Source organism: Eurypyga helias, unplaced genomic scaffold (assembly GCF_000690775.1).
Source record: "Eurypyga helias isolate BGI_N326 unplaced genomic scaffold, ASM69077v1 scaffold16055, whole genome shotgun sequence".
Classification (NCBI taxonomy): Eukaryota; Metazoa; Chordata; class Aves; order Eurypygiformes; family Eurypygidae; genus Eurypyga; species Eurypyga helias.
This window is the reverse complement of record NW_010250981.1, coordinates 1-13,303: the sequence shown is the minus strand read 5'-3', so window position 1 is coordinate 13,303 and position 13,303 is coordinate 1. Positions and strand designations below refer to the sequence as shown.

At 43.5% G+C, this 13,303-nt stretch overlaps 1 protein-coding gene across 1 annotated transcript; it reads right to left on the bottom strand.

Moving 5' to 3' along the window:
- Window positions 1-8,163: 8,163 nt before the first annotated feature.
- Window positions 8,164-13,298, bottom strand: PIF1 (PIF1 5'-to-3' DNA helicase; the record flags this gene model as incomplete). The annotated part of the gene is given in 10 exon segments (XM_010151866.1): window positions 8,164-8,355; window positions 9,168-9,313; window positions 9,974-10,061; window positions 10,854-10,960; window positions 11,639-11,778; window positions 12,167-12,273; window positions 12,347-12,461; window positions 13,010-13,077; window positions 13,079-13,167; window positions 13,265-13,298. Coding segments are annotated over 10 exon segments (1,086 nt in total), but the record flags the coding sequence as incomplete, so codon positions are not given.
- Between the last annotated feature and the right edge of the window lie 5 nt (window positions 13,299-13,303).

Genomic DNA, 13,303 nt, shown 5'->3' with positions numbered 1-13,303 from the left:
ACTCAATTCTCCTTGAAAGATGGCAAAGACTCTAATTGGAATTCCAAAATAAACAAGGAACCCACTGCCAAAACCTAGAGAAAGGAAAAAAAAAAGCAGATATGAAGCAGTTATCTCCCCTGTAAGCATGCTAAGCAAAGAATTCACCCTAGATGTCCAGCAAATATTTCCGCGAGAGCAAGATGAGGTCTTTATGAAATGGGAGGTGAAGACAAAATATGTTCCATCAACTGTGCTCTGGAAATAAAATTAAAAACCTCCATACTTGTAAGAGTAAACTAGATCCTTTTTTAAAAAAAGGGAGCATTGCAGAATCTAAACTAACTTCCTTTGCAGTATCCTCTCTTCCATTTACGCTCCATACAGATTGTTACCTCTTCCCTTGTGGTAAATTTTAGCAAGTTTTTTGTGTCTTTTCCCACTTGTTTGGCCTGAAATCTATTAATACATTACCAGCCTGGGGACTGTCATCATTATGTCATGCATTTTGTATACTTATATGTAGCACCTATCTTCTGTCACCTCTTAAAAGTCCTGGAAATACCTTCCTCCTCACCCCCCTTCAAAGAGTCCATCACAGCAAAATAAAACTCATAGGTCCCAAAAAATATAAACTGAAGCATGTTGGTAGGTTTTTTCCTGTTCTAAAAAATTGCCTACACTGTAACCTGGAAAACACATGCAATGTATCTGTCCCTAGCTACGGCCTTTTTGGGGAGTACCTTATTACCTCACTGGACTGGTGTGCATCTAACAAGGGTTATAATCATTTGGCTGCCTTGAGCATTACCTTCACATAATGCTTCGTAATGGCTTCCGAACAGACTGCGTGTCCATCTGGTGCCTCAAGGTGAACTGACACGCTCATTCTGCAGCGAAGAACACGGCCAGCAGTTCCTTTATAATTGCGGCTTATTTCCCTTCTGTGCCCATCAAAGCCCCGCAAGCTCTGCTGTACTGGCTTTGCCTCAGTGCTGCTCCCATCCCTCTTCCCTGGGCATCCTTGTCACTGTCATTAAACTTCTAGCCAGTCCGTAGTGAGACTGAAGATACTAAAGGATGGCACCGGTCTTGTGACTTCCCCTGCTTTTTCGAGTCACACTGATGGCCAGAAAGGCTTTTGTTGTTTGTTTTTTGTTTAGTTGGGGGGTTTTGTTTGCCCTTTTTCTTTCTTTTTTTTTTTTAAAGCACACCTGAAACCCACAGCAAAAGGTTGTCAAGGGGCTGATACTTCACATATTAGTGTCCTGATCCCAAAACTTAGCACTGTAAGGTGATCTATACCTATGGAAGTATTGAATGAGCATTACACTTATGGCTTTTTGCATGATGTTTCTGATGTGTCATATTTTATGGAGGCCCCTGATGACACTACCAGGACAAGTGTCAAAATCTGATTATAATTTCTTTTGACAATATCTCTAGTAGAAGAGATAGGTCATCAGAAACTACATTTTTGACCTTGTCAGTTTTTTTGAGATCTGAGAGTGCACAAGACTACACAGCAATCTGTCAAAGTAATATTCTATCTCTAACATGAACTTGAAATTGTTTGTACCGTGAGTAATTTTTATCCTTTTTTTTAAAAAAGACATATTTGTCCAAAACTTTAGCTGACAGCAACAATTATGACTAATGAAGACAAAGGAACAATATTTTATGAGTTTGTCATTTTGACCTGACAGAACATATCAGATGATTCAATTTTCAGTGTGGATTTTATGTTAAAATAGCCATAGCTTGCTACTATCACAAGTAAAATGGTTAAGGTTATTGTAAGGTCTCCTACTGGAGAGAAGACACATAAAAATCTAACTATTTCAAGACTTCTTTATCATTAAATTCATTCTGGTAACATCCCTCTGCGTAACACACTGGCATTGAAATTCTGGCAAATACTAGCTCAATACTCAAGATACAAGACCTATTTTAGAAATGTACTTTGTATTGCAAAGTGTCAATTGAAAGTACCTGATGTTATTATGGTTAAATATTTTATCACAAGGTGTCCCACTAATCCTACACAAACATGAAGGCAGCTGACCTGGAGTGTTTTCACAGAACAGCTTAAAGACCAAGATGATCATTAGGTACAACTTCCAAGATAAATTACAAATTTGAAAAGCTTTTTTTAAACTAAGTTATCCTCATATTAGTCCCCATAAGTTTTTTTCATGTTTTATTTATTATATTCAGTAAGTCTGTCCAACCTTCAGTGGGAGATACTGGAAGATGTGTGCTGCCTTGCTCTTGTGAATTATTAGCTACTGGAATAATCTTAAGATTACTTACTTATGTTTTTACTTTAATTTCTAGCATCATCTGCAAAATACATGATATCGTCTCTAAGCTGGTATTTGATGATAGGTAATCACAGATCTTCCAATAAGCAAAGCAGGATCCAGAATCCTAGACAAACCCCACTTACGGTTTTGATATTTAAGGTCTTCCGCAACCTAATTGATTTCTTTGAACTCCCAACCCCCAACTGAAAGTCTGGGCAAACCCCCCTGTAATTCTCACAGTGTTAATAATAATTTAAAAAAAAAAAAAAGTCACGTACCCACAGAAAACTAATATAGCTTAGTGACTTGGGAAAAACAGATATAAGTTGTGATTCATATATATATATATGAATCCACCTACCAGTTGATAAACTTGTCTTTTAAAAAATAAGAAAACCACATAAAATGCCAAAATTCATACAATTAAAAAAAATCTCAATCAGATTTCTGTCAGATGTATCTTTATCACAACTCTATCTTCTTACAAGAAGATTGCAATAAACAATTTAGTAAAAACACGTGTTAGAGTTACATTTGGAACACTATGGGCTTAATTCAGCTGCCTGCACATGGTACCACTTAAGATGCTCTTGGTGCCTCCATAGCCTCCAGTTGCCATCCTAGAAGGCCTCTCATAGTTGTGCTGGTTTTAGTTTGGATAGAGTTAATCTTCTTCACAGTAGCTAGTCTGATGCTATGTTTTGGATATTTTTTGGATTAAACCACGACTATAGGTTCTGTGTCCCATCTGACAGCCCCCTGTATTAACATAATTACAGATTTAAAAAAAAAAAAAAAAATCGGACAGTGCAGTATTCAATAAGTTCATTCTCAGACTTGTTATCAACTTAATTTGCTTGCACAACCAGATTTCATAAGTTATATACTAGTCAGTAGCTTAGCTAGAAAATTCCATCCAACATCCTCATAATCTGTAATAGAAACAAGCATAAAATAATCATACAGAAAACAGAGAGATAGAGATTTCACACATCTAAATACAGCCTCCAGTAATCCAGGTCTTTTCTCATGCTAATAATAGAACTGCTTAGATTTAGCAGCAGAAGACAATTGCATGTCAGAGTGGCATAATACAAAATGAGAAACTTTTAATATCAGTGAGAAAAATGACATTATTAGCATTCATAGCATAGCCTATAACATACCGCATTGCCGTTACTTAAGAGTAGCATTTGTTTGATCTATTCAGAGTAGTTCAGGGTAGGAAGCTCTAATTCATGGACACAATCTTATTACAGCATCTGAGACCAACAGGACTATTGCTGCCTTTCCTGCGCTCCACAGGACTTCTGGGTACAGAGTCCAAAGACCCATTCAGGTTTAATTATTATGAAAATGTCATCTAAAGATTCCGAAGAGAGTTAAATCACTACACAAAGGTTTAAACTAGAAGCTGGTAAGGTTTTAATAACACTCTGCAGGTGAATTATGCTTCCAATGATGCATAAATGTATTATGAAGCTTTAGCTGGTATAAAGCAGTTTTCTTATAATGTATTTGAAAAGAGAATGGCTGTACTTTGTGGTTACAGAAATACCAATTGTGAACCAAACTTCTAGCTTAATTCACTTAATTATAGCTGCAGTTAAGGCAAAATCCATGCTTAAATACTTTTTCTTCAGCTTGTGGAAGTGAAGAGACAATGTTAACTTCCTCACGTTTATTGGAGTACAGTAACGAACCCCAGTATGCAGTGCCATACACCCTGTTAGCACGCCCCTTGTTTTAGCTGCACTCCAGCCATACTGCAGGGCACCTCCTACCCCTGCTCCCGCCATCCACCACATGGAAATGGCGGTTCCTCCATCACCGGCCATTTCCCTTTTCACCTACCACAGTGCCCGCAGCCTTACCTCCGTGTCCTGGGATAGCCAACCATCCAAACACCATAAGCACCCACAGGAGAGGGTAGAGAGCCGGTTTTGAAGGAAGCTAACGCACAGTACCTGGTGTATCAGGTGCCCAGGTGTTGGCGGGAAACTCCGTGAGGTGAAGTCGCGCCGCCGCATGCCCGATACAGCTGGTCCCAACCGCAGCCCACGAGAGGGCAGAGCAGAGCCCAGCCCTGGCCCTGCCTCAGCGGTAACAGGTTCGAGAAGGGGAAAACCACACAGCTGTGAGAAAAAAAGCGAGAAAGGAGCCCTGAGAGCACCAGGGTCAGAGAGGGAGGCGCAGCTTGGGATGCCTGAGCACACTCCCCCGCAGCCCCTGGAGAGGCCATAGTGGAGCAGATTTTTTCCCACAGGACTGCAGCGTGTGAAGAGGATCCATGCTGGGGCAAGGGAAAAGCATGAGCTCTAGTTGCATAGGCTGAGAACAGCACACGTACTTGCTCTGTGATGAGCCCCGTGAATGGTCTGAAAGCAACAGCATCACCAGACACTTTGAAAATGCCTGGTATAAGGAGCTTCTTGCTCTTCAGACTCTTCTTCATTTTACTTAGTAATGAAGAGAGGATGAGCAGCTCTGTTCTTCCAGTACTGTCACCGCAATTAAAAAAAGTTGGAAAAAAAAGAATTCCCATCTTGGTGTACTGGGTTCCAGCTACAGACTAATTAGCATCCCTCTGCCAGAAAAATTGTTAAAGATTATGTTAAAGAGTATTTGGAAGGGATTTTAACTGTATTACAAGATTTTTACCTCATTTATATGGCAGCGTTATCCTGTTAAAAAGGGCATCATCACAATCCTGACTGCAGGGGAGCTATGACAGAGCCTGACAGCTCAGATTTGTCCTAACTGCTCCTTTTAGGATTTAAATAGAAGTCTTCAGCCTCAGCCCCCATCCCTACATCTCCTTTAGCTGGAAGAGAGCAGGAACATCCAAAATTTACACAGACAGAGCCCTTTTGGCCTCAGGACAGCTGCCAACCGGTCAAAAGCCACTGCTATTCTGTTCCCACTGCTTCACCTCTGACAGGGCAACCACAACATTTCATGTACATTTAATACTAACATGAAATATTTATTACCCTATCCAGCTCTAAGTTCTGTTTAGCGTTTCATCTCAAACCTCAAATTGGCACCAAAACACCGTACAACTGGAAGATTTCAGTCCCTAAACCCATGAAAGCTGCAGTTAAGTGACTTGCTTCACAAGATCACGATTAAAAGTTTATTTGCATTGTACATAATCAACCTTCTTACATTCTAAATAGCTGTTACAGTGGTACAGGAACTTTAAGAGACATTAAAGGGTTTGAACCTGAATTCTCTCATTACTCTTACCAATTTGTCAATAAATCAGTGTATCATGTATCACGGGAAGTGTCTGGCGTATTCTTCCTGTCTAACCCCAGAGTAAATCTCACTTTAGCAGCCCTGAGCATTTCAGACCCCACACCTCAACTTGTGATGCAACACTATGCCCTTGTACTGCAGCATCCCATCTCTAAAAACTCACAAGAACGAAAACTGGGCCCAGCCCAGCCCAGCCCACTGACCAAGCATATGGGCTTTTAGGTTACCCATGGGGCTTCCTTGCCTGCACAGACAGCCTTGACCCCAACAATTAGGACACCCACCGCTTCTGACCACCTGCACAAGGGGAAGACAGACGCAATGTCAACAGATGGTCTGTAAAACAAGGCGAGCTGTGTCACCCAGGCCTGGCAGAGGCTGTGGGAGCCGCAGGCCAAGGAATCACCCCTCAGCAGCGCTCAACATCCCCAGCAGCGATGCTTTAGCACAACAATACCCTCCTTCCAGGGGCAAGGGAAGGTCATTTTTCAGTTCCTCCCCAAGGTGGACAAACAGCTTAAGTCCAGCTCAGAGGACTGAAAGGTGTTGTTTAAAAAAAAAAAAAAAATTCACACACACGGAAAGTCTGAAAGACCAGAGGTAGTGCCAGGAACAGATTGCAGCATGAAGGGAAGGGTTTCACCTTCCACAGACTCCAGTCCCAGCTTCAGGTACTTCCATCTACTCCCCACCAGACTCCTTTGAAGAAACAATGTGCCAATACATTAAGAACCCCTTCTTAAACACCTCCAAGTAAATCTCATGTTTGGCTTCTACTATTGCTTCCTCCAAAACTCTAGCACTCAAGCCCTAAAAAAAAAAAAACAAACCAACACACACCCAAGCAAACAAACACAACAAAACAAAAAAGCACACAAAAAACCCATAAACCAACCAAACAAAAAAAACCCACAAACACAAAACAAAAAACCCCACATACCCCAAAAACCCCAAACAAATCCCAGTTTAAAAATACATTTTGAAATCTGTTTCCTGGTATAATAACCACTGACTAGCCAACATCCTCCTCTGATCTTTAGGTAGAGCAGCTGCCAAGATGTGGCCTTCAACTCACAGAAAGTACAGAGGCTTTGTGAGAGACACTCCCCTGCAAGAGAAGAGTTCCAGCTGGATGTTGCTATGTCACATGATCCATGTATGTCAAACATTTAACAAAAATACAGGTTACTTAAGCTTTAAGCTATGTGTTAAAATACAAAGTTTCTCCTTTATTAAGGCTTCAAAAGGACAGTACATTAGTTCTGTTCATCTCTGCTTTTGCTGAAACAGGTGACATCACAGCTCACTTCACAGGTCCTAGGTCATTATTCCCTATTGCACATTCAACTTCCACCTTATTAGTCAAACGTTGTTTTCAGCGGAAACTCCCTCCCATTTGAGCAAGACTCATGTTTAAACAAGAGGGGCTCCCCCCAGCACCCCTTCTTACTAATGGGGTAATGATCTTCAGAATTCTTGCAGTTCCATAATTATGGGTATAAGATGTAGGACTTCCTCCTATTTTTAAACAGTGCCAGCTCATCTCAGAAGGTTAAAAAAAAAATAAAAATCACATCTTATTTTCTGCAACAGACTAATAAAAAGGCTATGTATGAGCATAACAGGCACTGTGTAATTCTTGCATAACTTCATCTGCAAGCAGAACTGTAAAGCCTCCTGGTGTTAAGCATCTGGAAGGCAAGAACACCCCAGCATGCTATAAAGTGATAGCCCAGCTCCTGGCAGCTCCTCACTTGCAGGAAAATCAAGCACGTATTCCAGATACTTAGCAGTGTTTTCCTTATGTCAGCAGCTATTGTGAACAGGTCCTATCCATCCATGCAAAGAGGACACACACCTTCTATCTCTCAACCACAGTATACTTGAATAAAGGCACACAAGTTTCAGTCTGCGTATGTGGAGAATAAAAAGCAACAAGGCAGACAGGGAAGGTCCCTCAGGCACGTCCTTGTTCAGTCATTTTGTCTGCTAGAGTTGCATCTCTGATACAGAAGTACTCAAGGCTCTGAGCCCAGAAAGGGGCTACAGAACCCTTCCAAATTTCAGAGACACGAGACAGGGATACTTCTGCACATCCGAAGTCAGCCACACGAAGTAGACGTCTAAAAAAATTCCTCTAACTTTTTCTGTGTTATCAAATATACTCAATACCAAAATCGCTGCAACTCAACAGTCTGTGCTGATGACTTGCAGGGGCCAGAAGAGCATTCTCATCTGCATTTCCAGTTCTCCTTCTCATCAGCACTTAAACGGGTGTGTAGTGAACCCTGGAGGGAGGAGGAGACGAGAGAAGAAATTTCTTGGGGGTCCGCTTCCCCTTCAGTCCTAACTGCAAGAAGAGGATCAAAGAATCCCAACCCACCCTTCCACCCACTGGGCCAGGCAGTGCTATACAATCCCAACACTACAGTAGATATTTTGCCACCCAGAGCTGCCCCACAACATTCCGTCTCTACAGTTTCATCTCTCCTGCCACAACAAGTTTTAATTTTAATTATCTTGCTTAGGGAAAAAAAAAAAAAAGTAGCATCTCAGCACAAACATCTCTCATTTCGGTTGCACAAGCAGGCTTTGCTAGCACAGGGTATTTCTTTACCTGACTTGGAGGTTGATGATGTCTCAGCTCTCTATAGAATTGCAACACAGAAGGATCAGCTCTCACTACTTTTGGATCAAAATCCAGAACACGGAGACCCGCAAGGCTTCGGGCTCGGGAGAGGGCTACATAAGCCTGCCCGCTTTCAAAGACACGAGACAAGGAGATTTCCACACAGTCTAAAGACATGCCCTGTCAAAGACACGGAGAAGTTTGTTACAGAACAAACAAACAAGAACACTGCTGTATCAATACTAACCTGTCCTGTGAGACTGTCAAAGTACTATCTTTGGCATATAATCAACTCAGCAGGGAAAAAAATACTGCTGTTTTCACTCCTAGTAATTAACTGGAGCAGCCACCAGTCTCAAGCAGTCCTCGGGCAGACCATCTGGGACAGAATTCGGGTGAGGCCTGACCAGCCCTGTCTGCACCAAGAGACATCCCAGGAGGCAGCAGAATTTACAACCTGGCCTGGTTTAAACAGTGGCATGGGAACAAACTCACAGATCCAATACCAAGACAAGTACTTGAAGTGCATCAAGTCCTCTGGAAAGGTAGGAATTGTATTAGTGACGTTGAGGAAAAAAAAAAAAAACCCAAACCCACAACCAACCACGCACCACCAAAGGGGGATTCCAGCCCAAAGAGCACAGCTGTGGCTGCTGCAGCTTCCTCAGGTACACTGCCAAACCTCAGGGTCACTAATGCTGGTGACTATCAAGGAAACACCACTCTGATCAGCCCGCAGAGGTAGATAATGCTGCTTTATAGTCTGACACCAGCTATGCAGATGGCAGCACCTTTATGGAAACCTCAGCAGTATTACTGGCCCATTCTTGGCTCTCTAGGTAAGCATTACAAGCAAAAGAGGTGCTGCCATCTCTGCAGCTAGACATACATATTCTAGAAGTCTTCCAGTTTTCCCAGCAATGCAAGCTCACCCAGGAAATAAGGCTTATGGTGCTGTAAAAGTCTACAGACAGCTGTATAAGAACACCCACCTGACTCTTGTGAATGGAAATAGCCCATGCCAATTTTAAAGGCAACTGCTGACGACTCAGATGAACTCCTGATGGTCCTTTGAAGACCCATTTCTCCATTTTGATGACCTGGGTGACCCCACAGAGAAACCTCACCTTAGGCAGCCCTGTAGGAATGGGAGCAAGAGAGAAACAGGGATGTATTCCTGACACTCTAACAGCCAGGAAGCCAGCAGCCTAAGAACACTTCCACCCCCCCACCTCTCCTTCCCCGTATCAGTATTTCATTAATTTTAGGGCTGCATTAAAAAGAGAAAATCTCCCCCCAAAAAACCACCAAAACCCACACACAGTAAATAGGATGTCTTGAAATTATGTTTGGGGCTTACATAAGCATGAGAATTAAAGTCAGGTAATTTATCAGCTGAGATGTAGAGAAAAAATACACAATCCAGGTAGCAGAACATTATCTGGAGGGACTGGACACAGGGGACAACACATGGGGCATGGACACACCAAAAAAACCAACCCAACCACACCAAGACTTGCTTCAGCAGAACAAACAGGAAATGTAAGCGAGCACACACGTCTAAAAAAATAAAGAAAAGCAAACACAAGGGGCTCTACAGATAGTTACAGCTGATCTAGCCCACGACATCACAGCTCATGACAGCCCCAAGCCTCTCGCTGCAGAGATGACCTCCTTTATGCTTTCCCTCAAGTTATTCTTACCAAGCAGTTAACAAGATTAACGAAGTCAGCCATCAATGATAAATAGCTTTGTTTTTTAACTTTTCCTTCAACAAAAGGTCAAAAAGCTTACTTACCCTTCTGTTCACTTTCAAATCCTACAACAACTCCTCGTGCCCCATTCACCAGCCCTTGTGACACATCCAGATTCTTGGCTAGCATCACCTACAGAGAAAAACAAAAACCCCTTAGTGCGCTGGCTTTACAGCCTGTTCAGGCACCTGCAGCTACACTTCCACTGAGGAAGCATAAAGCACATCAAGCTGTTATGTCCACAGTCACATCATGCTATTGCGGACAGAACACCATCTCCAATTTGAAACTATTTCACAGCATTTCCTTCCTAGAATTCCTAACTACATAATTCTGAAGCACGGAACATTTCACTTCAGCTGCTTCTGTCCACAGCTGTGAGCTCAGATCCAGTGAACAGATCCCTTTCCCCAAACACCAGCTAACCTAGACATATACAGATTCTAGGAACACCAAAGGAGCCACTTCCCAAGGCAAACAGTGCTGCTGTTAGGCACAGTCCTGCATCCTTTCCACTCTGACAGCCTTAGCTCATGGAGCAAGGTGCCTAGCCCTGCAAATTTGGCCAGCTGTGCCATACCGTTACAGGTCAAGGGGGCTGCTGTACCTGGAGCTGAGACTGCAGGCAAGGGCTGCTACCTGGAAGCTTCTGACCCTGATTGGAAATGTGTGTCAAAGTCATGGCAGTCACCACTGTCCGCAAGACATGGACCTGCACCCAAATCAAACTAATTCTCTGGCTGAATGAAATTCCAAGCAGAAAAGATACAAAGATTTGGACAGAGCCTTCTGTTGGCCTGACATAGCCATTCTATATGGAATCTGCATTCTACACATTAGTCTATACATTTATCTGCTATTCCTTTATTTTTCTGATGTCATTGGATCCTCTGGTCTTTCACAGATGTATGTACACACACTCACCTGAGCTCCAAGCTTCAGCGCAACTCTACCACCCACAGGACACTGAGCATCAATTAACTTCGCTAGCATTGGGTCACTGTCCAAAGCCTCAAAAGTGTGCAGCTCTCCTGTTAAGAAAGACATAACAAATTGCCACCATTGAACATATTCTGCACAGCGCTGCTGGAGGATCAGCGTTTCTTTCTAACAGCAATTCCTGTTTTAAAATCCATTCTGCTCTGCTAGTAGGACATTTTTCACACAAACCTTGTCACGTCTAAACAGCAGAAAACTCACTACTGCCTCTCTTCCCAGCATAACTCCCAGAGCATGAGAAGGCTCAGGAATCAAAAGCCAGCAGTAAATAGGACTGAAAAGCCACCATCTTCAGCCTATGACCAGTTTGGCTTGCTGCCAACACCAGACCTCCAGAGAGGACTAAGAAAGAATCCTAGAGCCAGGCAGGGAGGTAGAAATGAAGCAGCCCTTAATTCAAATTGTGACTGGATGAAGCATGACCTTTCTGAGAGGCTATAGAAAGAAAAAGCAAGGGTATGGGGCAATAGCGAGCCACCCTACCACACAGCAAGCAATGAGCTCGCTATTACACACCAAGAAGTAACAGTGTGGGTTGTTAAGCAAAAAGCTGTGAAGTTTTTCCCCAGGCAGCTCAACTCCAACGTGCACAGCTTGGACTGGTGCTGCTGTCTATGTCAGAACACCAGTTCCTTCTGGCACTGCAGTATGCCCCTGGCATCCACTCAGAGCTCAGCCCCAGAGCCAGCAGCTTCCTCCAAGGAGTTCACCTGATAGCTGTTGCAAGCACCTCTCATTAGTCATTTCTACATCATCTTTATGGGTGCAGAGCCGCGTAGCCAGGATCCCATCACGCTCAGACTTGTTACTAGCGGTCTGCATCAGTAGTCTGGTAACGTCCTCTGTGCACCTGGCAACCAGGAAAGGGGATTATTTAAAGTGATTGCGATGAGCAGCAGTAACATCCACACAGCTGGATCAGGCCATGTAAGCCCCACACCTCTAGAGAGAAAGACAGAGAAAGATAACTACACAGAGTTGGAGAGCAGTGCAAGTGTCTACTCCAGCCCTGCCCTGGCCATTGACAGCTCAGGATCTGTTACATTTCTCAGCAGGGATCGCTAATTGTACCACAGCAGCACATATGAAGTGCACTTACATTAAACACAAACATTTATAGCTATTGCCCCCAGCCACACATTCCTGATGGAGCACAGGAAAGAAGTGACAAACTGCTTTTTCCTCTGCTCCATCAGTATAGAGCAGGGGATTACAAAGAGAGCAGAGTTTCTCCTCACCTGCCTAAACGGACTGCACTCAGGAGCGAGACAAAGGTCTTGTCAGTCTGTCTCCGCACTTCAGTCAGCTCCATGTTTATGTGGATGCATTTCCTCCAGCTTTTTGCCTGGCAAATCATCCTCATGTTAAGGAAGAGGTAGGTTGGAAGTATGAGAATGAGTTTAGGGACAATATTCTACCTGAAAGCAGAACTTGGTTTCTTCATTAACTTTGCAGACTGGAGGTAGCTGCAAGAAGTCCCCACAGATGATTAGCTGAATTCCTCCAAAAGGCTCATCTCGTTTTCTGACCACCCTGAAAGGAAAGAAGGGAAGAGAAGCTTTGAATGCCCTGCAGGACCTGGAATAATCAGGTCTCAGAAGTTACTTCTTAGTCTGCTAGTATATTCAAACATACACCACCTGCAGGAGAGGATGATGATCATCAGCTGTGTCCGAAGAACTCAACTAAGCAATGCTATCGCAAGGCATTTGTTTTTCTTCACCTACCCACACCAGATGTCATTACTAGTCTTGGTTCCTTGCTGGCTGTTACACTACAGCTGCTTCTCTTTGCAAGAGAGAACAGCTGGGCACAACATAGGCAGTTGTATTCTGCACACAGCTCTGTAGACAACACTTAGCTCCAGAAATGGAAACAACAACCAGAACAGCCACGAGTGGGAACATGGTCAAAAACTCTCTCAAGATAAAGGCCTGCCCAGATGCTGGCTGTGATTTCACACTTCCTTCCAGTCCTGTGCCAATGGTCACCTTGTATCCATTCACACAACCAGAGGAAGAAAGCAGCCTGGAAATTTAGATAAAGTAATTTCTCTTAGTTGTTTGACCTGACACACTCACCTCGCCACTGCCTCCAGCTTGTCAAAGAACTTGCCATCCACCATGGAGATCTCATCGATAATTAAGTAGGCGTTGGCGGGCCAGCCAGTGCTGGCGCACCCCAGGCCTCTCCGCCAGCTGAATACACTGTTCCAGGGATGCCTTCCCAGAGCCGATCCCTGGCAGGGGATAAGAAAGCAAGGCTTTGGGAAGCCTCTGACTCTTTGGGAAGGGATCAAGGGCTCCCAGCCCCTCAGATGTCAGGCAGACCGTTACCTGCAAAGGCATGGAGAGTGGTGCCACCGATGTGGCAAG